The sequence below is a fragment of the Berkeleyomyces rouxiae genome (genome assembly GCF_048999995.1).
Source record: "Berkeleyomyces rouxiae strain 22BRR77 chromosome Unknown BrBRR77_ptg000002l, whole genome shotgun sequence".
Lineage (NCBI taxonomy): Eukaryota > Fungi > Ascomycota > Sordariomycetes > Microascales > Ceratocystidaceae > Berkeleyomyces > Berkeleyomyces rouxiae.
This window is the reverse complement of record NW_027396492.1, coordinates 4,646,558-4,674,335: the sequence shown is the minus strand read 5'-3', so window position 1 is coordinate 4,674,335 and position 27,778 is coordinate 4,646,558. Positions and strand designations below refer to the sequence as shown.

Sequence of the window (27,778 nt, the reverse complement as noted above, 5' to 3'; positions counted from 1 at the left end):
TACATCACATCACTATGCTAAACGTTTGGTCACAGATGAGGACTTAGAGCAGATGTACATATGTATGTATGGACATGCCTATGTAATATAGACCAAACCGACGAGAATAGAGTTGTCTGCTTTCAGTCTGTAATAGTACCACTAACCTCGCTGCCTCCAGCCATGTTTACATGTATCGGCAAAATTCCCCTGTCTGCCGTCGTGGTCGTCTCTTCGGCCCTCTGTGTAATGTGCCCTTTTCCCCGCAACCCCATTTCTACCAAGCCTTGCTCCCGTAGTTTCTTCCCCACACGATCCCAAAGGAACTTGTGCTCCTTCTTCCCCACATCATCTCCAGAGGCCCTTTATGTAGTATTTTATCTGTGCAGTGCCACGGGCACCTTCACATGTTGAAGCGGCCTATGCTACGTGACGACAGCCACCAAGAAGGCGCTTCTTCCTCTTTTTGACATGATCCTGTTGTCTCAATAAGAGTGCAAGGCCAGGCCTGTTTGGGGATGATGATGATCTTGTGACTTGTTTGTGTTCTGCCGGTAGACGTGCTGCAAGAGGAACAAGAACTTTGAGTCTTTGGGGAGGAATGCGCAGGGGTAGACAGGCCTAGGACCAGGAGGGCGTCTGCATAGTTGGGAGGTAATTGGATTTCTTCTTTGGGACTTGCACGCTTCTTTTTGCAGGCAGCCGTTAGACTTCATGCTTTGTGTACTGCAGAAACGCCAGCAGCTCAACATCGTAGACGAAGAAACGACGCATGTATTTCTCCAGACTCTCTTTTTACCCTAGGCAAATCGAGGTGAGGTTGTATAGAATAGTCGCTCAGGCCATTTGTAGCAGTTGCCTAAATCAATTACATCCATCCAGTTGGGGTTGATTTGGATTCACCCTCTCCACATTGTGCAACTCCGTCTTGTTGCAGACTGCAGTTGCCACAGGCGAACTCCCTCGAGATGGTCGTAGAAACAATATGGAAACTAAAACTATATAAGGAAGAGGCAATTGCCTCCCTTATTCCTGCCTTTTGCCTACCTGTTTCTTCATCACCCTTGAGCAGCTCCCAATTACGAGTTTCTAGGGAACAAGGCAGATCTTTTCTCCTGCGTGTTGATCTTCGTTCTCCTTGCCGTTGTTTATAAAGCCCAGACCTCCCTCTTGGAGATTTCTTTCATCTTTTTCTCTTCTGTCTACACTAAGCTATATCACCATTATTGCATTGTTTACAGTATGCACAAGCTATCCGTCTTTGCCTCGGCCTTGCTTGCCGCGGTCTCCTCCGCCTATCCCTCGGGGAAGACCGTCACCAACTCGAGCAATACTCTTGCCTATTCGGACCCCTTCTACCCCTCGCCATGGATGGACCCCGAGTCTACTGGTTGGGAAGAGGCGTATGCCAAAGCCAAGGCCTTCGTGTCTCAAATGACACTGCTAGAAAAGGTCAACTTGACTACCGGTGTCGGGTAAGTACTATCACTACGCTTTGCTCTGTACCTGTACTTGAATAAATGCTGACCTACTTGTAGCTGGGAGTCTGAGCGTTGCGTTGGCAATGTTGGTTCCATTCCCCGCCTCGGAATGCGTGGCCTTTGTCTTCAGGACAGCCCAGTTGGCGTCCGCATGGCTGACTATGTCTCCGTATTCCCTTCAGGCCAGCTGTCAGCTGCCACCTTTGACCGTTCCCTCATATACAAGCGAGGCGAGGCTATGGGAAAGGAACATCGCGCCAAAGGCATTGATGTCATGCTGGGCCCAGTCGCTGGTCCCCTGGGAAGGACTCCTACCGGTGGTCGCAACTGGGAGGGTTTCTCCCCCGACCCATATCTCACAGGTGTCGGTATGGAAGAAAGTGTCCGTGGTATTCAGGAAAAGGGCGGAGTGATTGCCTGTGCCAAACATTGGGTTGGAAACGAGCAGGAGAACTTCCGCCAGGCACCCGAGGCCCAGGGCTATGGAGACAATATCACGGAGTCTCTCTCCTCCAACATTGATGACCGCACTATGCACGAGCTCTACATGTGGCCTTTTGCCGATGCGGTGAGAGCCGGTGTTGGTGCTTTCATGTGCGCCTACCAGCAAGTCAACAACTCATACTCGTGCCAGAACTCAAAGCTCAACAACAATTTGCTCAAGGGCGAGCTGGGCTTCCAGGGTTTCATCATGAGTGATTGGATTGCTCAACACACTGGAGTCAGTTCTGCAACTGCTGGTCTCGATATGACCATGCCTGGCGACACGACAATGGGCAGTGGTCGCAGCTTCTGGGGCGCCAATCTGACCTTGGCTGTGGTCAACGGAACTCTTCCTGAATGGAGAATTGACGACATGGCCATGCGCATTATGGCTTCCTTTTTCAAGGTTGGCATGGTCCCCGAGGAGATGCCCGATATCAACTTCTCGTCTTGGACCAAGGACACGTATGGCTATATTCACAATGCCGCCAAGGAAAGCTATGAGGTCGTCAACCAGCACGTTGATGCCCGCAATGGAAAGGCGCATGGCGACCTCATTCGCGAGATTGCTGCCAAGGGAACTGTTCTGCTCAAGAACAACGGCATACTGCCGCTAAAGTCCCCCAAGTTTGTCACCGTGATCGGTGAAGATGCAGGACCTAACCCTTGGGGCCCTAATGGCTGCAGCGACAGAGGTTGCGACAACGGCACGCTGGCCATGGCTTGGGGCTCTGGTACGGCTGACTTCAGTTACCTGATCACTCCCGATACCGCGCTGCAGATGCAAGCACTGGAGGATGGTTCTCGTTATGAAAGCATCTTGAACAACTACGCCTGGGCTCAAACCAAGACTCTGGTTTCCCAGGCCAACGCGACCACCATCGTTTTTGTCAATGCCGACTCTGGCGAGGGTTACATTGCCGTGGATGGCAACATTGGCGATCGCAAGAACCTCACCCTATGGCACGATGGTGATACGCTGATCAAGAACGTCTCGTCTGTCTGTGCTGACACCATCGTCGTTATTCATTCTACTGGCCCTGTGCTTCTCAACGACTTTTATGAGCACCCCAACGTGTCTGCTATCCTCTGGGCTGGTGTCCCTGGCCAGGAGTCTGGAAGATCTATTGCCGATGTTTTGTACGGTCGTGTCAACCCTGCTGGACGCTCTCCTTTCACTTGGGGACGCTCTGTGGAGTCGTATGGTGCCCAGATCATTTACGAGCCTAACAATGGTGCTGAAGCTCCTCAGGACAACTTCTCTGAGGGTCTCTTCATCGACTACCGTTATTTTGACAAGGTTGCGCCCAACGCCAACGACTCGGGCGCTCCTATCTACGAGTTTGGCTACGGCTTGTCATACACAACATTTGAGTACTCTGACCTATCTGTCAAGAGCATCGATGCCGAGCCCTATGCTGCCACTATGGGAGAGTCGATTGAGGCCCCTGTTCTTGGCAACTTTAGCACTGATTACAGCGAGTACCTGTTCCCTGATGACATTCGCCCGATCTATCGCTTCATCTACCCCTACCTGAACAGCACCGATGCCGCCAGTTCTTCAGGCGACGGCCACTATGGCCAGACCGCTGACAAGTTCCTGCCCCCCCACGCTGTTGATGGCTCTAGCCAGCCTCGCCTATCTGCCTCTGGTGCTCCTGGCGGTAACCCGCAGCTTTGGGATGTCCTGTTCCAGGTTTCAGCTACAATTACCAACACCGGCAATGTCGATGGTGACGAAGTTCCCCAGCTGTACGTGAGCCACGGAGGTCCCGAAGACCCAGTCAAGGTCCTGCGCGGATTTGACCGCCTGACTATCGAGGCCGGCAGCAGCGTGACCTTCACCGCCAACATTACGCGCCGAGACCTGTCCAACTGGTCTGTGGAGGGCCAGGACTGGGTTATTACCAAATACCCCAAGACTGTCTATGTAGGTAGCAGCTCTCGCAACCTGCCTCTGAAGGCTTCACTGGATCTGTAAATGGTATAACGATGTGAAGTTGAAGAGCGAGAGATAAGAGATGTGTATAGTTCCTGTCTGGTCCTGGTGGTGGTTGGCCCTTTATTTTCCCAATGTCGTTACGGTCGATTCTTGCTTCAGAGTGATAGTTAATGCTTGTTAATTGAATACCTAGTACAAAACCCTTGTGTAACATGCTGTCTTGGTTTCTACTTCATCTGTCACGTTTGATCATAGTTGCCGTGTTTCACGACATTTTTGCCTAGGTAACTGCCAACTGTTGGCATTTTGTGGCTGGGTTTATGTTCTACAAAGGCAACAGACCAGCTCGAGTCGTGAAGACCTTCCTGTTTAGTATTTGATTCCGTCCTTTTGCACAGCAACTGCCGGTTACATGATGACTTGGCATCTGAAGAATTTGCTCTTGTCCATTTGTCGTCCAACTTGAAGAGGCAAGTAAGAACCTTTGTGTCCTCCATTTATTCTACAATCAATCCTGAGTACTCTCCAGTTATTCCTCTTCTAGTTTCGGTTCACCAGATCCAAAAATATCCTTTTTACTTCATATTACTAAGTATCATGCTCTTCTCCACTTCTGAATCAAATACCTTCCGCCACCGCAAACAAGATGGCAAAGCAAGCGCGCCATCCACCGCCTCTTCCTCTGCGCTCTTTGGCCATTTATATTTCATGATCTACGACGCCTATTTCCTAACCCGCTACGACTTCTGGGTGCTCAAACTGACATGCAGCTACATATGGCGCTGCTCTACACGCCACATCCTCTTACCTTTCTTCGCCCGCCACTTCTCGACTAACCACCTCGACATTGGAGTCGGCACGGGCTACTTCCCAAGCACCAGCCTCAGTCTGCTCCAGGCGCAGAGCAATGACGATGCCGGCGCCGACCAGCGCATCGGCCTCTGGGATCTGAGCGTGCCCGCGCTCGGCGCCGCCCGCGCGCGGATCCTCGCTTCGGCGCCCGCGGCGCACGTGGTTGTCGTCAAGGCCGATGCGACGCAGCCACTGTCTGTCGCACAGCAGAAAGAGCTCAGCAGCACAAGTGCGGATGCGGCGCAGGGAACTGGACTGGGGCGCTTGGAGACGCGGTTCGATTCGGTCTCGGCTTCGCTGCTCCTGCATTGCGTGCCGGGCCAGGCGTACGCAAAGACGCGCGGGTTGGCACGCAATGTTGCGTGTCTCTTAAAGCCGGACGGCGTGTTCTTTGGGTGCACTGTTGTTTCGTCTACGCATCGCGTCAAGAGCAAGCCAGCGGGTGTCCTGGAGATTGATAGCGGTGTGGTGTTGGATGGCGACTCGAGGGTGAATCAAGGCCGGTTCGTCCCGTGGCTGCTCATGTGGGTGTACAATGTGATAGGCATCTTTTGCAACATCGGGGACAATCCTGATGCCATTGTGGGAGGGTTAGAGGAAAGCTTTGAGACGGTTGAGTCTTGGGTTGTGGGAACTGTGCTTTTGTTTCGCGCCAGAAACCCTTACAAAAACGAATGAAATCGAATCGTGCGTTGTTAGGGTTAGTTCAGTGAATACTACCTCTATTGGATAAACAGCTTTAGGAATTGAACCCTCTCCCGACACTTTCAACAAAGACGTATTACTTTGAACACAATCATATTGTTTTTATTAATATGCTCAAGAAAACCAGACAGCGACTCCATTCAACTCCAAAAGACCTCTAACAAACGTTCTTCAAGACAGTTCCTATTCTCTAGTCTACTACAGAGCAAGTCCATTGAAAGTCTGCGGTAGGAAGCTATCAGTCGGCGATTCAAACTCAGGCTTGATTTTGTTAATCAGCCACCAATTGAGCAAATCCCTGGACGCCAGCGCGTCCTCTAGACTATCGTGCGCACCGCTTTGAATAACTCGACCGAGTCTCGTCTTGGATAGAGTCTTGAGCGAGCGACTCGGCTGTTGTCCGGGGACTACGGGCTTTTCAACCGGCGGACACGGCTTCGTCTGATCCAACATGTACGCGAGAGCCATGGCCTCGTGCTCCCTGGCTTCCTTGGCCTTAATGTTGCGCTGGCGCCTGTCCTCGGCGTAGTCGAGTAGGAAGGTATCGACGATGCGGTAGTGAATCCAGCGTAGCGACATCAGGTCGTTGTTGACTGAGTGACCGACGAGAATCGTGTCTCTGTCAATGAATTCGTGCAGTGCGGCTCGTGCGGCGTCACGGCCGAGAATGGCTGTGCCGTTGCGTCGGCCAAGGTTCAGATCCGCAAACGAAACCCCAGAGTAGCGCGTGTTGGGATGCATTAGTTCGTTTTCGGGGAATACAAGTTTGTCGATAAGGACCTCTGAAGTGTAGTAGTCAATCGCCGTGACACGGATAAGCTCCGAGTCTCCATCTAGGCCAACGCCCATTTCACAGTCAATGACAACACAGGCACGAGGGTCACGGGTCTCGTAGGGTGTTTCATGCATCATCCAGTTTCTCTGTAGAGAAGGGATGTCTATCTCCCGGGCTTCATGGTCCTGGGCCGTGGCGCAGGGCTTACTGAACTGATTGCCAAAGCAGCAAGTATAAATCTTGGAAATGGAAAATATTAGCGGAAAGTTGAAGATGCAGGCAATGCACACCAACGTGTAACCGTTTAAATAGGACTCGATGGGGATATGAGCTTACCTTGTTAGCCATGGTGCCGGTGTGGTATCTGCATTTGGACTTTTCCTCATTGTTACCCTGATTTTCCTCGCGCTGTTCCTGTTTCTTGGGCTCTGGCAAGGGTAAATCCTGACTGGGCTCCCGGGGCGCACCACGGGAGTGTCTATTGCGATTGCGAACACGCCTTTGACCCATCACTTTCAAACATCGTTTACAGCGGTTTTTGCGTTCCAGTTCACCGGTAGTGAGCTGTCGAATGGGGTACCCCATCTCCATGAGAAACTTGGACGAGTGACACAGGCTTTCCATCATGGAGATGTAGGTGGGATCAGAAGCGGTGATTTCAATGCTCTTGTGACAAGATGGGGTGTCGCCTTCTGGACCATTAGACTCATTTTCGGGCGTCGTCGCGGCGGGTTGCTCAGCAGATCTCTCAGTAGAAGAGCTGCCCCCGTGCGATTCAGATTCAGGCGTCAGCGACGGGAAATCAGATTTGTGGCCCTTGGATGAATTAGACCGCATTTGGGGGCGAGCACCCCAGGCGTTGGTAGAGCGAGACGAGTTGTGAGCCAAAGCCTGGGCACCAGCGTCATCTGAAGGGGCGGCCTTCACAGAATTAAGAGTCCCGGTGGAGCCCTGACCCCGGACAAAAGACACGGGCTTCTGATGCTTTCTTGCCATGGGAAGATGGGAAGAGGACTGGTCTCTCTGTGGGTGTTCAACACTGGTTTTGGCTTTGTGATTTGCCGGCTGTGGAAGCGAAGGCCAAGCACATTCGTTCCCAGTATTCAGGTTGTGAGATGGTCCTGTCGGCTTGCGTTGCCATGAATCACGTCGTCCTTGTTGATGGGGTTTGCCCTGTGAGACCGAAGCAGCCGAAGAACGAGCACCGGACTGGGCATCACTTTTTGAGAGCCACGGCCGGCTGTTGGGCGTGGGGTTTGCAGGAGCCCTGGATGGGTGAGTCCGTCCAAGCCGCCCATTGCCCTTGCTTATTGGCTCCCGGTCTTGATCTGAAGGCTTACCAGCGGAAACAGGCATGTGCTTTTGAGGAGACGACATGATGTCACTTTGGACGGCAAAGAATGCAAGGCTTTGAGGATGGGATGGAAAGAGGAGGAGGGCTTCCGCAGTGTTAAATGAGGAGGCAGACAAACAGGACGGAGACAAAGAGGGATGAAAGGCAAGGCTGCTAAGACATGAAAGAGGGCAAGTGCCGCTTTTTTGTGTGGGCGATTGATTGTGTTTGGCCCCAGCAAGGCTACACTGTCTGGGCTGTAGTGGAGGGAATATGTAGTCACAAGTTGAGTGGCACATTACAATGGGAATGTGACGGATACAGCGTACTTTGCCGGAAGGATGGATGATGGCGGTGTACTGCTAGAAGACATCTTAAAAGCGGGGACTAGTGTCAGGTTGCAATTGTGACACCAACATACTTCTGTGCTAGACATCAACCAATAACAATCAACCCAACATTCCGCTCTCCAGTCGTCAATGGTTGGAATATGTCTACCGCCTTTTCCTAGGCGCCATCGATATCATAATGTAACATTTACAGTAAATGCAACACCTACATTCTCTGAATGTCTTCCTATCACTATATAGATCCCTATTCCACCATCGATAGCAGTACATTGTCATCCAATATCCTGCCCAATAGATCCTCATGTGACGCTACACTTGTATTGGCATAACCCGCCGCCTCATCATGTGCGCCCAGACCAGCAATCATACGTCGGTCTGGCTGATGCACGGCGTACATCTCGCTAGTCATGCAAACCACCGCATCTCCACAAACACGCGCCATCTCGCGTGCCTTGATCTGCTGTAGCTGGCGGCCTGCGAGCACAAAGCTCATAGTGCACAGCGTGGTGCTTTTGCGTAGCGAGGCGTTTCTAAAGAGTCGCGAAGCCTTGATGAACCCCCATGTGCTCATGCTGTCAGGCAAATGAAGTTGGAGCATGTGAGCAATGGTTGGGAATCTTTGCAGAGCCGAAGCAAAAGGCTGGATTGACTCGAATTTTGAGTGGCAGAGCTCGACGCGTTCGGCATAGGAAAGGTCTCTTTTTGCCATCGAATCGTTCCAGTATTCCGCCATCATGTTAATATCGTCGTTGAGTTGCCGGCGGATATCCTTCCATGCATTCTGCTCTTGCGTGCACTCAAGTGCCCCAGTCACTGGTTCGCACCATTTTTCAAGCTCGTTGCTCGGTGCCGACAAATGCGGATCGTAGTACATGGCCTGCTTACCCTGTTCTTGAAAGGCCTTCAATACATTTTCAATGGCGGGTAAAGCAACTGTGAACTTGAGATGGTCAAGCACATGCCGAGGTAGTGATGTGCCTTCCCAGCGGTCTTCATGGTACTGTGGCTTCCTGATGCCAGGCTTAAAGCCATGGGAATCCTGGAATTGAAGCCACTCCGAATGACCAAAAATGTAGCCCTGCTTCATTTGGTCAACCAAATAGCCAAGCAATGTGCTGAGCACTGCTATCTGCGGCTCCTTGACGCTGTCAAGTTCGTAGCATAAGTATTCCTTGTATGTTGTACAAAGGCCCAGCATTGACTCGTTCATGTTGAACATAAAGGCATGGAGCAAGAATTGATCCACCGTGTCTTCCCTCTGCTGATAACTAGAGTCGTCTATTTCAGCAAAGGTCTTTTCATCTTTTTCTAACCCGAGAAAAAGGTCTGGCGGGGGCGGTGCGTTCTCGAAGTTCTGCACAATTCTTTCATCCCAACACACCCACGCCATATCACCGTCGTAATCTCCACCAGACAACAGATCAGCTAGAGGCCTGTCTCCCTTGGCTGAAAAGACCACTACATCGGTCAAGTGTCTAAGCTCTGGGCGGAAGACAGCCTTGACTCGCTGTATATCACTGGGAAAGTGTGCCGGCGAGCGCGCAACTAGTACATCTTCGCCATGTAGAAGCTGAACCGATTCATGCTCACTAACTTGGAATCCCTTTGAAAAGCCCAAATGGATTTCACCCTCTTCTAAAACACCCAGAAAGTCGACTGTCATGTATGCGTAAGTTGATTGAGGGATTTTGATTCTCAGCTTCTCTTTCAAGCCCATGCAGCGCGACTCCACCATAGTCTTTATAAGATCAAACAAATACCGCTGTTCCATTGGGTTGAAACCACCAGATAGAAGAAACTTGATTCTCTCATAATCGTTTCTCGGAAGTCCGCCTAGGTAAGGTATGTTTCCTGTGGTGATACGGTCAATCTTAGCCAGAGGGTCGGCATGTATCCATTTCAAGTACGAGGCCACATTATCACTATCCATAAATTTGTGGATGGCCATCTCGTAATTAATTGTTTCTTCGAAGTACTCAGAAATTCGCTGTACCATGTCGCTCGGATCTCGTGACTGTGCAGACAGGACCGGGATGAACTGTGTGTTTAGCGCTGCAGGTGATAAACTGCGAACCTCGGAGTGCACCTCAAACGTACGGTGATCAGGGTCCGTATCATCACACACCCATTTGCGCTGAGATGGATATGTGCGGATCCATATTCTTGCTGGCTCGTCAGGATGAATGATCCAAAAGCCCTTTGCAGAGCCTATACGGCCTTGGTAGCCACAGGGGACATGATCCAATCCAAGATAGCTAGCAATCATGGCTGCAACCTTTTTGGACATAGTGCCAATACCATCATTCATAACTTGGCTTGTGGGTGAAATGATGTCGCTCACTTCGTGTATAATCTGGTGGTATTCGAATGTCACTGTAGCAAATGTGCCACTCAAGCCTGAAATGGGTTGTTAGCATACCGGACTTGGGAATATACAGCACTGTCTGCCATCATACTTAGTGCCAACCGCGAGAATAACTTTAAAGCAGGTTGTCGTCTGTTATTACACTGCCATGGTTGAACGGCCCAGTTGATGAGGGCTTGGCGACTCATTGGAAAACGGTCCCGTGGTCTTTTGGCTAATTCTTTGGACGGGAGAGCAGTTTCAATTATACCCTCTGTTGGGTTGAATCCTTTTCCATCCTCAGCAAAGAAATAGACTCGATTCACGTTGATTGCTTTCACTTTCTTTTCGTTGAACCAACTAGTCTCAAGCTCCTGGCTCCCCGCGTTTATTTTAGTATCTCGGGTAAAGAAGGCGGCCCATTGCCGCCCCAGGAAGTTAGGTTTCTCGTTCACAAGCCATTGTAAGATTATTTCGGCGTTGGGATCGACCTCTCTGACGTGTTTGGGGGCTCTGTTGTTCTTAGGATAAGGGAAACTAAGTTCAAGGAACCTGTCAGGCCCGAACCGTCGACGAAGTCTGCACCCACGTTCAATACGTAGTGGGTTCAGTTGAAGGGTGAATAATGGCCCGGCTTGTTGTGTAGACCATGACATATGACCTACAAACATCACTACCTGGCCTCTCGTGTGGCCTGTGTTTCTTGCCGTTTCAAACGCCAAATTATCGGAAGGAGGCGGGAGTTCACGCCCTTTGAAGAGAGGGTTCTTGTGAAGCATAGATGTCAAAGCCTGCTGTGATGTAGCCTGAGTGATATTCATATATGTGCGTGATAAATCAACTCCGCAGTATAGGGCCGCTCTCACTACTTCCCATATGACAGCGAAGTCGGCCTTTTCCAGGTAAGGCGGTAGAGGTGCTAATAGAATCTGGTCAACTTTGATAACTTGAATGTCTAGCTACAATTGAGCTGGTAATTGAAACATGGACCCACGAAAAACATTTTGCAACCGTTTGGCCAATTGATTCTGTCGGGTAGCCATCAACTGGGTTTGTGAATATGTTGGCGATTGAATGTTTATAGGAATATCACACTCTAGCGCAGTGGGAGAAGGTGACGTCATTGGAACGGACTTCTGTGGAGACTGAGACTGATCATGAAGCATCATCCCATCGCTGATATCGGCTATTTCTTGGAGTTCTAGATCTGTGAGTTCGGGATAGAAAATATCGTCAGAAATGTCAGATTGAACATCAATAGTTTGGTCGTCGAAATGCTCCTGGTCCCGAGTCGCAGCAACGGGTAGGTGTCCTTGGGTTTTGGTTTCCCTGGGCAACACCAAGGCGCTACTTGCCCATTCTCTGGGTTTCGGAAGAATAGGTTCATTCTCTAAAATATCATCAATGCTCATTGGTTCCGCAATTGACGGAGTGGCTCTTTGTAGGGATTGTCCTTTGCTAGCCTTCAAAAGCGCACCAGGCGCTATAGACGGGTACAGGTTTGAAGTGTGAGCATACGAGATGGTAAAGGATTCTTTGCAGGTCGGTTGAAGGGTATGAACTCTTCCAAATGTCCGAGATTTTCTCACGGGGCCGCTGTTTACCTGCTTGGCTTTAAATGGCCCAGGAAAGGTATCATCTATATCCGTGATATTGGCGGTGAATTTGGAGTATATGTCTTTCTGATTATCAGTAGTATTACTGTAATCCATTGAAGTAGAACCAAAGCTTGGCTTAGTGTCATTTTTGTGGCTGTATTTCGAAGAGGCGTCCCCCATAGGCGCATCTTTCACGTCCTGAACATCAAATACATTTAGATTCTTTTCCGCACTGGCCGGCGTCCTCTCTGCCAGCCCAAACTTCTTGTCCTTATAGAATGGCGACCGTTTCGAGCTAGAGCTTTCAAACAAATGAGTTTGTCGATTAATAAATGTTTTGTTTGTTTTAACAGGTGGAGCCTCAAAGCCGTCGATATCCGTTTCTTGGGAGGCTGTGGGTGTAGCGTCATCCCTAAATGCGGTAGCGTTGTACAGGGGAACACTTAGCGTTCTTGTAAGACCTCCAGCGGTCCTGATTTGCTCTATTTTGGAACGTAGATAATTGCGTAGTTCTTGAAGCAAGTATCGGTGTTGCCCAGGTGCTAGAAAAATGCGTTGGCTCCTGTCCAAATATCTGTCAATGGTGTTGGGTGGGGGGTCGATGGAATATTTCGAAGGCTTGGAAATCCATTTCTCATTGATACAATGGGCGATAGGGCGAAATTCGTCACAGATAGTCTGAACAGAGATATTGGTCCTGAAGGCCAAAAACTTTAGAGACTCGAGGATCTTGATTTCAATCTCCGAGAGTTCCACACGGTATCTTGCGTTTCTATAAGATACCAGCCCGAGGTAATGCTCTCTATTTAGAGCCTCCAAAGCTTGATTCAAGAATCCGCGGCGGTCAGGAGGAGATAGCATTGAAGAAAGCATGGATGGGATGGATGCTTGGACCAGTATGAAAGGGGGGCAAATGGGGCTCTATAAAGCGAGTAGAATAAGGGCTCAGACTGGAAACTCAAACGACAGCATTAGACGACTAGACGGCAGAGTGGAGGGACGCTAGCGAAACAAAAGGGATAACGTAAAGCCCAGACATTAGCGAGAGCAGAGTTGGTGGGACTTACATTGTCTAGCGGAGTTGTAATGAGGCTTGCGCAAATACAGAGCACATAAGTAGTGATTCGGAATAGACCAGCTGGTGAATGTTCTGTGGATTGGATCCAGGGCGTATGGGGCCATAACGCGGGAGATTGAGTGTATGGCGGGGAACACACGATGAAAAACAACAATAAAGAGGCAGAGATGGAGATGGAGCTTTTGGTTGGGCTGGGCGCTGAGTCAAGGACACCCCCGCTCTTTTTGCACAAGATGTCTCAGAAAACCAAGTGCTCATTGCGTGTATGGGTTTTTTTTATTTTTTTAAGAGACACATGACGCGAAGAGGACTCCACTTATAATGGACCAAAGAGGACAGCCATGGTTGCACAAGCATGAAGGTAGAGTAGCTTCGCGCCAATATAAAACACCCCAGCTGACTCTGGATGCAGACTGGAACAAAGTATGCTGCTACACTCCGGTCCTCATTCGTGGTGCATTGTTCTTTGTTGTCCTGATTCTACATGATGTGTAGATGCTTAAGCCACTTCCAGCGCGCCAGTCAAGTTGAAGACAGAAGCTGACTTAGAGAGCTTTTCCCGCTTTGGGCGTTTTGGCCCCAGTTTTCCAGTTTTAGGCAGCGGGGAGTGGGGCCGCTACAAGAGTGTTGAAAGGGTGGGGGCCAGGGGCGGAGTCACGTGTGGGAGCACCTGACAAACTTCATGCTTCAAGATGTGGATACGAGCCGGAGTTTGTTCCTATAAGCCCATTCGTTAGCCGAGACATTGCGAGACCAGCGAGAACTGCGAAACGAGAGCGAGAACGGCCTATACAGCGCGGAGCAAAGGGTTTTTTTTTTCTCTTTGCAATAGACAGCCTGGCGGTGGTCCACTAACAAAGCTTTGGATTTATGTAGTCACAGGTAGCACTAGTACTACTCGGTTTAAACTGGCCGTTAACGGCCGGCAAGCCTCTAGCCGCCAGCCTATCAAGATGCCGCGATTGCTGATGTCAGTGGCAGTATAACCATAGGCACACAATAAAAGTGTGGCCTCTCCTCTGCCCTAAGTAGCTTACCAAGGCCTAGAACCACCGGCGTTAGAATCTCCCCAAGGAATCCCACTCTCCATGCTTTCGCCGAGTCCCCACGGGCGGTTCTTTTGCGGAGCCAGGCCAGTTTGGGCGCCCATGCTTGCTTGACTCTGCCAGGGAGGAAAAGTTTGCGATACAGGCATGCTAGTACATGTGTGTAAATACATGTCATGTGCTTGGTTGGCTTGTAACACAAGTTGTCCTTGGCTGTCTGGTCCAATTTCTCCTCCGCCGTACGCCAGCCCTCGACCTGCCGCTTAATTTCAGCGTGATTCCTTCCCGTCGGTGTAAGTGCTCCCACAAATTTGGAAGATGCTATGTCCACTACGGTTGGTCGGGATGCTGGGCCGGTTGGTGGTTTGTGTTTAGTATCTGGAGGCCTCGAGTTTCTAAGCCCTGTATTTCCAGCGCCCAACCCCTGTACTAACAGCCAAAGCAGGCCAGTACAGCATTCTGAGACTTTGCGATACCGCCTGAACCAAGATCAGTTGTAGGGGCTTTTTAGCGCAACTTTACTGGAGGCTGGGTTTTCAGCACTTTTTTTTCTTCGCATGCTCATTTTTCTTTCCTTAATTAATCCATCACTTGCAAATACGACCCACCAATTCTCATACATAGTCTTGCACCACATCTCAAGCCGTATATTATCTTCCTTTCTTTTCTGTGGCTTATTTGCCTTGTGTTAAGTTTGACCCTAACTTGCTCCTCATTTTCCACGGGCTTTGGCACTTCCCAGACCACCTGCCTCCACAGCCTCTCTGTCTGCGGCCATGGATAACTCTACACAGGACATTCCCGTCGAGGAGTTGACCCCCGAAGAAGTCAACCGCCTCATTCATTCCCATCGCAAAGTACGATACGGTACGTAGTGCCCAAGTCCGCGCGAAGCGTCATGCTGCCTTGTTCGAGAACGTGAAAAGTGCGTCGAATGCTGCCGTCGATCTTGCTGGCCGCTGAGTATCACATCCTGTCGGCTCGCCCTCCTGCTGGCGATCCTCCGATCTGCTTCATCTTGCGTCTTAGGTGCCGGTCAGTCGGTGGCTTTGCTTTGCCACGGGATATCTACCCGCCCTCCTCGATTTCACTGTGGCTACACTGCGCTGGAAGCTAGCATACTTGGCGTGGCTTTTCTTTCTCGCCCAGCCTGCGCCTCTCCTACGCTCCAAACACAACCATGACTTCATTGTCCACCACCGCGCGACGTTCCATGTCTTTCTGATGCACCAGCCTTTGGACGCACTTGCTGATATATATAATCTACTACCAGGAACCGCTTGTTGGCCGTGTCGACAAAGAAAGGTCAAGTGTGATCATAAACACCCATGCGACAACTGTGTTAAACGCGACCACACCAAGCTCTGTAACTACAAGCCGAACCCTCGATCGACCGGCTTTAAGTCAAGAGCCTCTGTCGATGGCCCCTTGGTCCTGAAACGCGAGCATTCGCCCGACGATGGACTCCAAGAAAGGGCAGACAAACGCCACGGAAGCTGGCCACGGTCAATAGGTGCATATCTCTCTCTTGTTCCCCTTCGTCCGGATGCGGCCTCCGTCCCAGCCACTGTTGACTGACAAAGATGCAATGCCTGCAGGAGTCGACGAGTATGAGGTGTCTGATGAGGTCCGCTACCTCGGCCAGAACAGCATCCCCGAACTCTTGCGCGAGCAACAGCAGTCGCCCAAGGACAATGACGACAACAGTATCCGTTCCGAAATGAGGCCCATCCTCGGCCTCGATACATCAGCGCCATTCCCCTTGATGTCCGCTGCTCATATAGACCGTCTTGCAAAGGATATCCTTGCTGAGCTACCATCAGATCGAGAGGTCATGAAGTAAGCTGCTGCCCCCCCTGGGCAACGGATAGCACACCACCATAATCACCTGCTGACGACGGCCACCTAGACTGTTCCGGACATATCGTGAAATCTGCCAGCCATTCTGGGGCTTTGTTATTGATGTGGGCGATCTCGAAAACAAACTCATGTTATACCTCGAAGAACGAGCTCGCAACGCAAAAAACGCTACCCGCAGCTCAAAACCAATATCGGCCTCTTGGCTAGCCATTCTCTTTGCTGTGCTAGCTGTTGGCTCACAATACCACGACTCGCCGTACCACGTTCGAACCCGAGACTCACAAAAATATATCCAGACATCTTTTCACTTCCTCCGGATTGGCAACTTTCTGCTCCGGTATGTTCTTGACCCGTATTATCCCCGCTGCCCGTAATCAATAACTCTAACGTCGCCCTTACCTAGCCCTACTTTTGACGCCATTCAGGCTCTCCTACTCACCAGCTTTGTGCTTCTCAATGACATGAAGGCCGAGGCGTCGTGGGGTCTCTTGGGACTGACGTGTCGTCTCGCACAGTCACTCGGAATCCATCGCCAGACCATCCCAGGAAGCGAATCGGGATCCGCATCATCATTATCCGATCCGAACTCACGAGAAATGGTTCGCCGCAAACTATGGTGGTCTTGTGTGTGGCACGACAGCCTTACATCATTATCCTTTGATCGCCCGCCCATGACGAATATGCCGTGTTGTCCCATCCCGGTTCTGGCTGGGCAACCGTACGCTAACTGGAACTACCTCGAGGGCCTGTACCATCTCATTCAGATTATCCGCGATCGGCTGAATCCTGACGTAGCTGCTAAAGCCACCTACGATACAATTCTCAACGACTGCCAGGATATTGAGGTTCTGCGGGCTCACATGGCCCCCAACATTCGCGACAAAGACAAGTGTCGCACGGCCCTCGACCGCCTCCAACACTACGCTATTCACCTGCACACGTCATTTATAATATCAGTATTTTGCCGGCCAGCGCTACGCCGGGATTGCCACATGAGCAGCGAGCAAAAGGCTGCGTTGGGATCGCGATGCAAGGACAGCTTAACAGAAACGGTTCGCATGTTTTTGGCGATGCACCAGTTGTCTGTTATCCCGACTAGAAGCTGGGCGTTTACATATAACGGACTGTCATCTGCGTTGTTACTTGGAATACTGTGCGAGACCAAAGCCGATCCAGAAGTGCGCCAGCTCCAGGGCGACTTGATTGCCGCTCTATCTGCAACGGCCGCCAAGGAAAAGACGCCACCTCCACCAGGCCCTACGCGCAAGGCAAGCCGCGATATCGAGCTGTCGGGTCCCTTGTCACGCGCCCTTACGGCATTGAAAAACATATACGACCACGGCTGCATTACCGGCTCCAAGCAAGGTTCAGAGTCTGTTCCTTGTGCCAGTGGAAACCGCACACCAGTCGGCGCTTCTAGGATCATGTATCCGCCACCGAGCGGCTCGTTCCATGTGGTGGTTCCACCAAATGCCGGCGCCAACACAACGGTAACTCTAGCAGATATACAAACCAGCAGCGTTTCTGCGTCAACTGCTCCGAATGAGTTTACTGGGTATGATAACCTCTCGCCTTCCAACATTAGAACATGTGCGCCAACGCTGCGCCAGCCGCTAGATCGCCCCAAGGTCTTGCTGGTCTCGCACTTTCAGCTGCGGCCAATGCCGGGAAGTATTCACAAAGACTCTGCTAACAATGACATTTCCTCCATTAGACTCCCCACGACAATGGCCAGTGTCCAAGGTGCTGCTCCTTTGGACGGGCTACCTGGGCCCGATCCCAATGCTGCCACCATATCTCCCATGGACTTGTATGAATCGATTTGGTGGGAGTCTCCCGAAGCGTGGAACTCAAGTCTGGATCAGATGCCCTTTGACTTTATGCACCAACCGCCACCCGGACAGACCCAACAACAACAGTTTTACTTTTAGTTTCCGTCTCGGCTGAGCTTTGTATACAAGCAGGGAGTTTGTAAAGATGGAAAATGGACGTCATATGGGCGTCAAGAATTTCAAACTTGTGCTTCATGAACACACCGAGTGTCGCCACCCTTGGCACACTTTTTTTTAGATTCAAAAAAAATATCGACGACAAACAACACGGCGGTTATACCCTGATTTTGTTGGTTATTTTGGGGGGAGGTATTTTCTTTTCTTTTTTTCCCGTATAACTATGACTCTTATACTACCATACATCACCTACTGCGACGTTTTCTTGCTTCATTGTCTTTGACGCGTGCGCCTTGTTATTTTTTATGAATAGACGTTTTGATTGCTCTATGGATTCTGTTGGGGGTTTCTTCCAACTTGTTTAACCTTACTTTGTATTCTGTGGACGTAGCCTTGCTTACACAGTATGTCTGTCAGTCGAAATTCTCCTGTTGACATGGCCACTCTTTTGCCTTTTTACTTTGCGCTCTCCCTGATGTCATTCCGCGGCGGACGAAGCAGGAGGACAGGCGGTGCATTGATACGCCGACACAAAATAACAACAGCAGCAAGACGTCAAGCTTCCGGAATCCTGACGGCCTGGCAGTCACACAAGACATTGTCACCTCTCACCGCTTGTTCCCAACTCCCGTGTAGCCAAGTATGAATGTACATACAAAGATTGTTTGCGCTGATAGAAGGTACACTGAGATGCAGTAGCGAAGAGGAAGAGAAGAGTTTTGCTTTTTGCGTTCCTGTATGAGCTTGGTCTCTCTCCAAAAGAGGGATCCAACATCTAGCAAGCACTGCCCTGTCCGTTGTTGGCAGCCATGGAGCCTCTGCGGGATGACGGAGGGGCCGCTTGGTGGAGCGAGCACGGCCAGACGTGTTCAGCACTGTCTCTCACACGAGGCAACATGCATGAAAAATAACAACAAAAGCAGTACATTTGGCAAAACAAGGCAGTAAAGAGAGTGCCGGCTGCGCACTGCTCCATGGGCATGAGTCCCGGGCGGCTGTGGCGGTTAGACGGCGAGCACAAGTCAAAGGCGATGTGAGCATGACGCACACAGACAGCTCGACCAAACTTTGCGCGGTATACAAGCCCTTTTCCGCTCTCTCACTGGCATCTGGTGCGTTACACACGACGGTGGCTTGGCCTTGAAATGGCTTGGTTTACGTCTTGGTTGGTCCATGTGCATTGCATATTGGTGTTTCGAGTTTGGTGATGCGTGGACGTGGGACAGTGTGGATACTGTGTTAGCACTGTCTTCTTTCACATGATCCTGCAGCCAGAGAGACACCTACAGCAACGGAGGAGCTTGTTTCCTAGTGACACTGGCTGACACTGGTGAGACGCTGTACGCGGGGTGATTCGTATTGCGGCTTTGGCGAGCCTGCGGGGGTTTGCAGGCCGGGGGGACAAGGCTGTTCTGTGCACTGTCTGTATGTAAGTGTGTATATATAGACGGAAACAGAGACGAGAGAGACGTAACTATGCGCATGTCAGTAGACCAGGCCTACATGCGTCTCCATCTGCGTGCGTGCCCGGGCTCCGGGTTTCTGGCTGATGGTTGTGCTGAACACGAGAAGCAGAAGCAGAAGCCCAGTCCAGCCATGCCATGCCATGCCATGCCGATATATCCCGGAAGCCGCCCCATGACTTGGGCGTTGGTGGCTGGAGCCTGATATCTACATATGTATGTACGTCTTCTGATCTCAGCCAATCCAGAGTCTCCATGTATCTATGTATGCAACCAGTTATATCATTCGTCGCAACAGTGCCTCCCGGCTCCAACGCGCTGACAATGCGCTGACGGCTTTGTCCCGGCTAAGCGAGAGGAGAGGCGACCAACAAGTCACATACATATATTTGTATGTACATACATAGATACAGTGTAAGTGCAGGCCGTGGTCAAGCAAACAGTGAGGGAAATACTGCCGTTTGAATACCAGCGGTTCTTTGCAGATCTGCATAGCATGTAGACTTGAGGCCTTGTGTACACAGTCGACCACGAAGCACACGTGAGGCGCATGGCGATGGCGTCGGAAGACTGGCTCAGCTGGCTGACTGGGCCGCAACGGGCAGGTGGGCGCCGAGATATGCCGCCTGGCGTCGTTAGGGCTCTCGCCGGAGAGACAGTCTGGGCTGGCAGCAGATTAATTCCACAGATTTCCAAGGACTACATGGTGTCTTAGACTGGCACATTTGTCTGCAAACCAGCCAATCCTTCGTCTAGCCTTGTTAGACCCCAGAGAACACATGCTGGCCGGGGTCTCTGAACATGAACAAGCACCATAGCCAAAATCGCCAACACGCCACACGGGGTCTCTTGCTGGCTGGCCTTTTCCTCCCTGAACGCTCAGGAGGTTTCAGGTGGCTTTTCACGTCCTCTCTCTCTCCCAAGAAAAAAAAGACGGCCTTGTCTTTGTCCAATTCCTGGGTGCGCACTAGAACCCGCCATAGCGTTATTGGTCCCTGAGCTAGACCATGCCCTGGGCCTCTAACCCGATGGCGCTAAAAGAGTCTTTCCATAACCAGCAAAGCCAGACCGTCTTGATAAGGAGAAGCCATGCCCCCATTGGCTTTCCTAACTATGCAGAGCAAAGAGTAACTAGCCTCTGCTAGCGAGTAGCCCATGGAACCGCCACAGAACTTTCGATAGGGGATGGCGGGGCGGTCAGGCCTGGGCAGGGCTACAACGCCGGAGAAAAGCAGGGCCAGGTCGTGTGACTCTGTCTTCGTCAGGACCCTGCAAGATGCCGTGGAAAGTGGGATCGGGGAACGAGGCCATGTCGAGCGAGCCGCAGGCAGCCTACAAGAGGAATCGAGGGGAAAGGAAAGCGGCGGCAGGGCAGTAATATGTGTACGTTGTGATTCATGATAGAGACAGAGCACCGCCGGCTTGTGCAGTCTGGGTCCCGGCCAGCCCACGCCACGTGCTGGCATGTGCCCTGGGTGTAGTTCTGGATAGACAGTGTACCTCTCAAGAGGCCACTTACACGGCCAAGCACACACAGTCTCTCTCTCCCCGCCCACTCCACCAGGAGCACCCTCGCTGGCTCTCCTCGGGGCCCCTAGATGCACTAAGCATCACCAGCGAATCCCACTACCACCGCCACTAGCACCAAGATACACACACACATGACACAGGACAACTCGTCTTGTCTTGGGCGCCCAGGGCTCGGCTGGGCTGCTCCTGATATAAAAGAACAGTCTCCTTTCGCTGCTGCGAGCCCTGCCCCTACTCCCCGATTGTTGTCTTTTGTATACTCTTCTCTTCATTCTTGCAAGCCTCTTTGCGACCATCTCCTTGTTCTCTCTCCTTGTTCTTTTTTGCATTTATATTTATTCTCCTTTCTTCTGCATTGGACTCACGCTGACCATCACCCTCACCCTTGTACTATCCTCCATAGCTCACTTGGACCACCACTAATCCCCCCGCCCACACCCATACTCATACCTCTTCCGCTCCCCCTACTATCCAGCCATGTACGGCTACAGCGACTCGGAAGAGTCTGACGACCCCCGTCGCCCGCGGCTACCGCTCCCCGCCGATTCAAAAGACCAGAAGAAGCCCGTTCTCAAGCCGTCCAACCCCCAGGCCGCCATCAACACGCTCTGGAAGAGGTTTTCCGTTCGCACGCCCGCCAAAGTCTCCGCCGTCTTTCCCTTTGACCCCGTGCTGCCCCCGGCAGCTACTGAAGAGCGAGCCAACGAACCCGTCAGTGCCAGCTACGAGCGGGCCAAGGAGGAGTGCACCCGCCGCGTTGACAAGATCATCCAGGAATGCAAGCGCATCAACAGCCGCTATCGTGATGCCGGCTTTGATATTGTAAGTTTCAGTCTGTCCCTGGCCAGCCAACAACGCCCTCAGGTGCTAACCACTTCTGCTATCAGAGCTGGGATCTTCAGAGAGGCATAGGGAATACCCTCAACTCCCTAGGCTCCAGCACCTTTGACGTCAGCCCGGGAGCCCGCCGTGATCCCGAGGCTCGCATGCCCAAAGCCGTGAAGCGAGTCTCGGAGATTTTCCAGGAGCCTACGTTCCTCGAAAAGATCAGCCCCGACCAGGTCAAGCAGGGCGCTCTCGGCGACTGCTGGGCAATCAGCGCGCTGACCGGTCTTGCCTGCATGAAAGACGGCGTCAAGCGGTTGTGTGTTCGCTATGACACTCGTGAGTAGTGCTATCCGACTCAATCCGCCATAATCCCCCTCTACTAACACCCTCGACACAGGCATCGGAATCTACGGCTTTGTCTTCTACCGCGACGGCAAATGGATCTACAGCATCATTGACGACCGCCTATTTCTCACCTCCCCTGTCTGGGATGCGCCGTCCATGCAGCGCCAGCTGCTGCAGCAAATCGACAGCAACATGGGCGCCGAGGAGAAATACAACCTCACCTACCACACCGGCTCCAAGGCTCTCTTCTTCGCATGCAACGCCGACCAGAACGAGACATGGGTCCCCCTGCTGGAAAAGGCTTACGCCAAGGCCCATGGCGATTACGAGTCTTTGGACGGCGGCTGGATGGGCGAAGCCCTCGAAGACATGACAGGCGGTGTAACAACGGAGCTCCTGACCGGAGATATCCTCGACACTGATGCGTTCTGGGAGAACGAACTATCTCGCGTCAACAAGGACTTCCTCTTTGGCTGCTCAACCGGCTTCACTGATGGTGGTGGCAACGGCAGCAGAGACGGTATCGCCGAGAAACACGCATATGTGGTCACTGAAACGCGCGTCCTCAAGTCGGGGGTCCGGTTGGTCAAGCTCCGGAACCCGTGGGGCTTGATTCGTGCTGGTCTCTGGCACGGCCCATGGTCCGATGGGTCCAAGGAGTGGACAGCCGATGTGCAGCAGGAGGTCGGCCACACCTTTGGCACCGACTCGTCGTTCTGGATCTCCTACACCGACTTTCTACGCAAGTGGCAGCAGATTGACCGCACCCGACTGTTCCGCGAGCCCGAGTGGCGCTGCTCGCAGCACTGGATCAGCGTCGATGTTCCGTGGAAAGCGCACTACCACGAGCGCTTCCGCTTCGAGCTGACCAAGAACTCGCCCGTGGTGCTGGTGTTGTCACAGCTGGACGACCGCTACTTTAGAGGCCTGGAGGGCAAGTATCACTTCAGCCTGCATTTCCGCCTGCACAGGGTCGATGACCCCGCCTCCGAGAACTACATTGTCCGCAGCCACCCGAGTCACCTTCTCTACCGCTCCGTCAGCATCGACATTCCCGAGCTGGAAAAGGGCCGGTACAGCGTCTGGGTCATGGTCACGGGTGAGCGCATTCCCAATGCTAAGAGTGTTGAGAGCGTCATCACTGACGAGTGTTCCAACCGGCTGTCCAACCGCAAGCTCGAGCAGGTCGGCCTGGCCTACGACCTGGCGCATTCGCGGGCGGCCGCTTACATGGCCGAGGCCGTGCGCATCAAGAAGAAGATGAAGCAGAAAAAGGCCTCAGAGTGCAGATCCAACGAGCTGCGCAAAAAGTGGGAGCGGCGCAGCAAACTACGCGAGATTGCCCGCAAGCAGACCAAGAAGAACGACGCGCGAACGGAGCTGCGTAAGAAGAGAACGGCTGAGGAGAAGCTGGAGAAGGAGAAGGCAAAGCAGGCAGTGGCGAAGAAGAAGGGAGACAAGTCCGAGGGCGAAGACAAGCCAGAGTCTTGCCAAGCCGAGGCTCCCAAGTGCTGCAAGTGCCAGAAGCCGCCAAAGACCGATAAGTCGGGCAAGAAACTCCGCTGTCGCAACAAGTTGGACAAGCCACAGTTCAACAACACCAAGACAGCCGATACAAACACCCCTGAATCCAACGCCAAGATCGATGCCACCGCCCCCGAGAAGACTGGCCAGAATGATCAAGTCCCGACCAGCCCCAAGTCCAAGGGAGAGGACGACAACAAGACCAAGAGCCCCGCCTCAAGTGACAGCGAGACCCAGTCCAGCTCCCAATCATCCGGTAGCTCTGAAACTGAAAGCAAAGACAACGCAAAAAGCAAAAAGTGCACAAACTGCTGCGCAAAGAGCGCCGCCGACGCCAACAAAGACAAGTCCACCCCCTCTGCCTCCGATCCAATCAACACGCCGCCCGACTCCAAAATCGACGAGACCTCGGACTCGCCTATTAGCGACTGGGACGAGCTGTACTCCTCCGACGACTACACTCGCCACCCGCGCTCCAATCTGATCTTCCCCAAGGTGCCGCTCAGCTACTACGACGTGCCCGAAGACCCCAAGACGCCCGAGCCGTGGAACTCGGTGTGCATCGTTGGCTTCCGAGTCTACTCCAAGGACCGTCGCCTCACGCTCGGTGTGGTCGTGCCCAACGGCGAGGAGTGGGGCTGGGCCCGCGGTGAGTGCGATCTTGACAACGCGCAGATGAACGCCGGCGGCCAGAGAATTGCCGAGACGGACAAGGAAGAAGAGGTCATCAAGCTCGTCAAGATTGACACCGACGTCAAGGAGATCAACGCCGCCAACATGCGCCGCCGCCAGTCGCAGGATTCCAACGACAGCGCCTCGACTGTGATGTCGAGCGAGCCGGCTCAAGAGCCTCCGGCAGAGGAACCGCCCGCCCTCAAGCCTAAGATGGCCGAGAGCCCGATTGCCGTGCAGACTGAAGAGGAGGATGGTGACGACGAGAGCGAGCATGATGATGGCCCCGGCTCTGACCCGGGGCGGGCGCGCGAGAAGCATAAAACGCCACCGGCTAAACGCGCCGAGTCGGAATCCTCCATTGATGATGGCGTTCTGACGCCAAACTCTGATTAATTGCGCTCTTTGTTCCCCTCATGGCATTTTCTCTTCACAGCTTTCGCACTTCATTCTGTCTTTTCACTGCGCTCTTCGAATGGTTCTTTGTACTACCATTCCATTCTTGATATCCAACTCTGCTCACTCTATTTCATTGGTCTCCCCTTTTTATAGATAGTAATTATACATATTTGCGATTATCCTTCAACTTCAACCTTCTGCTTTGTCGCGACTTGTTCTACACTTCCTCTACAACAGCATTTGCTGTGGCTTTCCCGGTGGACTTGTTAGAGAGAGGCCCGGCATCGCTAATCAGGCCTTCTTCCGACTCATCAGGCTGTCCCGGGATAGGAGCGTCGCTACGTACGTGAGGAGGCATGTCTCTTTCAACATGGCGTCTCCATGGCCGGTACAGGAAAACGCTGCCAACACCAACAACCAGGAACAGCCCGCAAATAGACCCGCCCACAATATCAAAGTGGTCACTGAGGTTAGTGAGTCCATCCCAGAAGGGGCCTTCAGGCTCGGCCGTATTCTGGATAAGGTTCAAAACTTGCACAATTCCAATGAAGAGCGCAACAACCACCGTGATGCCAGTTAGGACAATGCTGTAGTACAGAATAGCCACGCGGTCTCGGGAAAAGGCCTTGTTCGTGTAGAGCGCCATCATCAGCGCTCCGTCAGTGGTGTCCAGCATGCACATGCCGCCTAGAAAAAACAGTTCAGCTTAGTTAGCATCATCAACACAATTGCAATGTTCTGGAACCACGTACTAGTAAAGAGTGCTGGAAAGATCAGAATCAGCCACAGGCTGGTGCCCTTCATTGCCTGCACACTGGAAATACCAAGCAGGGCGACTTCGGAGCTGGTATCAAAGCCAAGGCCAAAGAGAACACCCAGAGGATACATCTTCCACGGCCGGTCGATCAACACAAACAGCTTTCTGAAAACCGAGGCCAAGAATCCGGGGCTATCAAGCTGCAGTTCCCTTGCCGCCCCGTCGCTATCAACAAAGCCCGCCTCGTTCCCAGAGTGTCCTTGGCGTCTGGCCTCGAGCACGCTGTGCAAGTTGGTAACCAACTTGTATAGCACCCACATATTTCCTGCGCACAAAATGAGCAAGAATGCAGCACTCACAGACGTGCCAATGATGTTTCCCACGCGCGTAAAGTCGCCAAACTGGTCACGCAGGGCCCCCGACGTCGCAGCAAGCACAATGCACGTTATGATGACAATGGTTGAGTGGCCCAGCGAAAAGAAGGTGCCCACAGTCACGGGCCGCTGGCCCGACGCAATCAGCCGGCGCGTGGTCAGATCGATGGCCGAGATGTGGTCGGCGTCTAGGGCGTGGCGCAAGCCCAGGGTGTAGGATAGGGCGGCATTGCCGATGAGCTTCGGGTGGGCATGGAGAGGGTAGGCAACAGCAGCCCATACAATCAGGTTAACCATTACCAGAACAAGAATAATGCGGATGCTGGCAAGGGGAAGTCCCTGGATGGTGCGCGAGGTGTGAACCCAGGGCAGGGCGATCTTTAGATCGGAACGGTCTACCCGAAAGACCATTGTGGAGAGTATGCGGAACACGGACTCAAAATCAGGTATATTCTGAAAGGGATACAGTTTTTGGATCAAGTCTATAACCCAATACCGTCTTCAGCCCGTGCTAATGAGAGGGAGCGCTGGCCAATATCAAGGACGCACAGTCTAGGACTTCTTCAGTACAAAACTGAGGTAGATGCAGCTCCAGGAGGTCAAGATTCTTGAGTCAAGAAACGATAACAAGACCAAAACCAGCCGAGAGAAGAAGTTCTATTGCGGGTGTTCAAAGGGGAATCGAGTTCCACGCCCCAATTTATATAGCTAGACAAACCTTGCAGGATCGCCACACCCTTTTTTCTTCTTTCTCGGGCTCGCCCTAGCGTTGCTTTTAGCGCCAGCCAGCAGGATCAACTTGGCCAGTAGTACATGTATCGGCAGTGGAAAAAACGCCTGCGGGCAAGTGTTTTCGAGCAGACTCTTTGCTTGATGGAGGGGTAAAAGAGCCCCCTCCTCTGGTCTACGCAGGGAGAGAAGCCCTTGTCTTTCTCCCCCCCCCCCGCGCCTACAAAGCTTGGCTTTGCCGGAAGCGATACACTAACTGCGTTTAACGGTTGTGGCCGCCGGCGGACCTAAGAAAAAAAAGAAAAGTTATAAAAAGGACGACGTTGACTGGTAGAGTTTGTCCGGCTTATCATATGCAGACAAGGGGGCAGCTGATAAGGACACCCACATTATACATATCAAGGCAAGCTGCATGTTAACAACGCCATAGCTTCCCACAACAGGATTTGGCGCCTGTAAGCCAAGCCAACCTTTTAATGCTTGGTATCGGTTTTTGCTGTATACAGCGATATCAAGCACAACGGTACAGATATGATTTCTATGTAGACAGCATGGCCCAATCGTGGCAAGCCCGCATGTGTTGAGTACAACTATAAAAATATTTGCATTACAAGCCTTCCTCGTATCTCAGCCCACTCACTCTTGGAATGAAGCCTTCCCAGGGCCTTCCGTGCTGCCGTCTTCTGAACGCCCGGCAACATGACCCCCACTCAAACATCGTCCACCAACAAGGGTGCTGTCAAAAGCCAACTTCATGGCTGCCCACAGGTAAAATCTTGCTTGATCCCTCAATGTATAACCGGCATTCTACGTAACTCTAGACCTCCATCTTCATATCTATACCCCCACCTCTCTATCTATACTGTTTAACCTCTACCTCCACATCCCCACCTTTTTTTTCATTTCATTTCATCTATTTTACATCATTCGGAGTGTTCGTCAAACACTCATAAGATGACCAGGCAGGTCCTGGCAGCCTGGCAGCGGCATAACCGGCTGCCGGGATCCTCCGATTCAGACTGCCTTGCTGACCGTAGTCTCCCAGCTCCGAAGAAACTGTAGACGCCGACTCGGGATTTCCCTGTGGTGATAAGCACCTCCTGGCGCGGGATACATCAGGGGGGATACATGAAGACTGTGATAATGAAAAAGAAAAAAGAACAGGAAAAAAAAATCGGAGAAACAAAGCAGGAAAACAAGAAAAAGAAACAAGTGATACACGTAAGAAAGCACCCAAAGACAAAACACAAAACAGAAATACAAAATCACACCACACCAAACGCCATCGCAGCTGGTCATTCCTCTCTCACCCTCTTCAACTTCTTGAGGAGCTGCTTGCATCCTTTGACTGTAGGGAGAAGCTTTTTAACGAGTCTCTCCGT

General features: G+C 52.0%; 6 protein-coding genes across 6 annotated transcripts; 4 read left to right on the top strand and 2 right to left on the bottom strand.

Annotated features, from left to right (window-relative positions):
- Positions 1–1,221: 1,221 nt before the first annotated feature.
- Positions 1,222–3,924, top strand: BROUX77_002880 (uncharacterized protein; the record flags this gene model as incomplete). The annotated part of the gene is made up of 2 exons (XM_073747469.1): positions 1,222–1,454; positions 1,518–3,924. The coding sequence occupies 2 exons, from the start codon at positions 1,222–1,224 to the stop codon at positions 3,922–3,924; spliced, it is 2,640 nt and encodes an 879-aa protein (XP_073607962.1).
- Positions 3,925–4,482: 558 nt separating this feature from the next.
- On the top strand, positions 4,483–5,415 carry BROUX77_002879 (uncharacterized protein; the record flags this gene model as incomplete). The annotated part of the gene is made up of 1 exon (XM_073747468.1): positions 4,483–5,415. One exon carries the CDS (start codon positions 4,483–4,485, stop codon positions 5,413–5,415), a length of 933 nt encoding a protein of 310 aa, XP_073607961.1.
- Positions 5,416–5,640: 225 nt separating this feature from the next.
- BROUX77_002878 (uncharacterized protein) lies at positions 5,641–10,453 on the bottom strand (the record flags this gene model as incomplete). Its single annotated transcript, XM_073747467.1, has 4 exons — positions 5,641–6,456; positions 6,554–7,601; positions 8,296–10,297; positions 10,408–10,453. The coding sequence occupies 4 exons, from the start codon at positions 10,451–10,453 to the stop codon at positions 5,641–5,643; spliced, it is 3,912 nt and encodes a 1,303-aa protein (XP_073607960.1).
- A 4,289-nt stretch (positions 10,454–14,742) lies between these two features.
- On the top strand, positions 14,743–17,757 carry BROUX77_002877 (uncharacterized protein; the record flags this gene model as incomplete). Its single annotated transcript, XM_073747465.1, has 5 exons — positions 14,743–14,833; positions 15,240–15,479; positions 15,565–15,805; positions 15,876–16,163; positions 16,230–17,757. 5 exons carry the CDS (start codon positions 14,743–14,745, stop codon positions 17,755–17,757), a joined length of 2,388 nt encoding a protein of 795 aa, XP_073607959.1.
- A 3,488-nt stretch (positions 17,758–21,245) lies between these two features.
- On the top strand, positions 21,246–24,533 carry BROUX77_002876 (uncharacterized protein; the record flags this gene model as incomplete). Its single annotated transcript, XM_073747464.1, has 3 exons — positions 21,246–21,590; positions 21,656–21,932; positions 21,994–24,533. 3 exons carry the CDS (start codon positions 21,246–21,248, stop codon positions 24,531–24,533), a joined length of 3,162 nt encoding a protein of 1,053 aa, XP_073607958.1.
- Positions 24,534–24,753: 220 nt separating this feature from the next.
- BROUX77_002875 (uncharacterized protein) lies at positions 24,754–26,078 on the bottom strand (the record flags this gene model as incomplete). The annotated part of the gene is made up of 2 exons (XM_073747463.1): positions 24,754–25,223; positions 25,289–26,078. The coding sequence occupies 2 exons, from the start codon at positions 26,076–26,078 to the stop codon at positions 24,754–24,756; spliced, it is 1,260 nt and encodes a 419-aa protein (XP_073607957.1).
- Between the last annotated feature and the right edge of the window lie 1,700 nt (positions 26,079–27,778).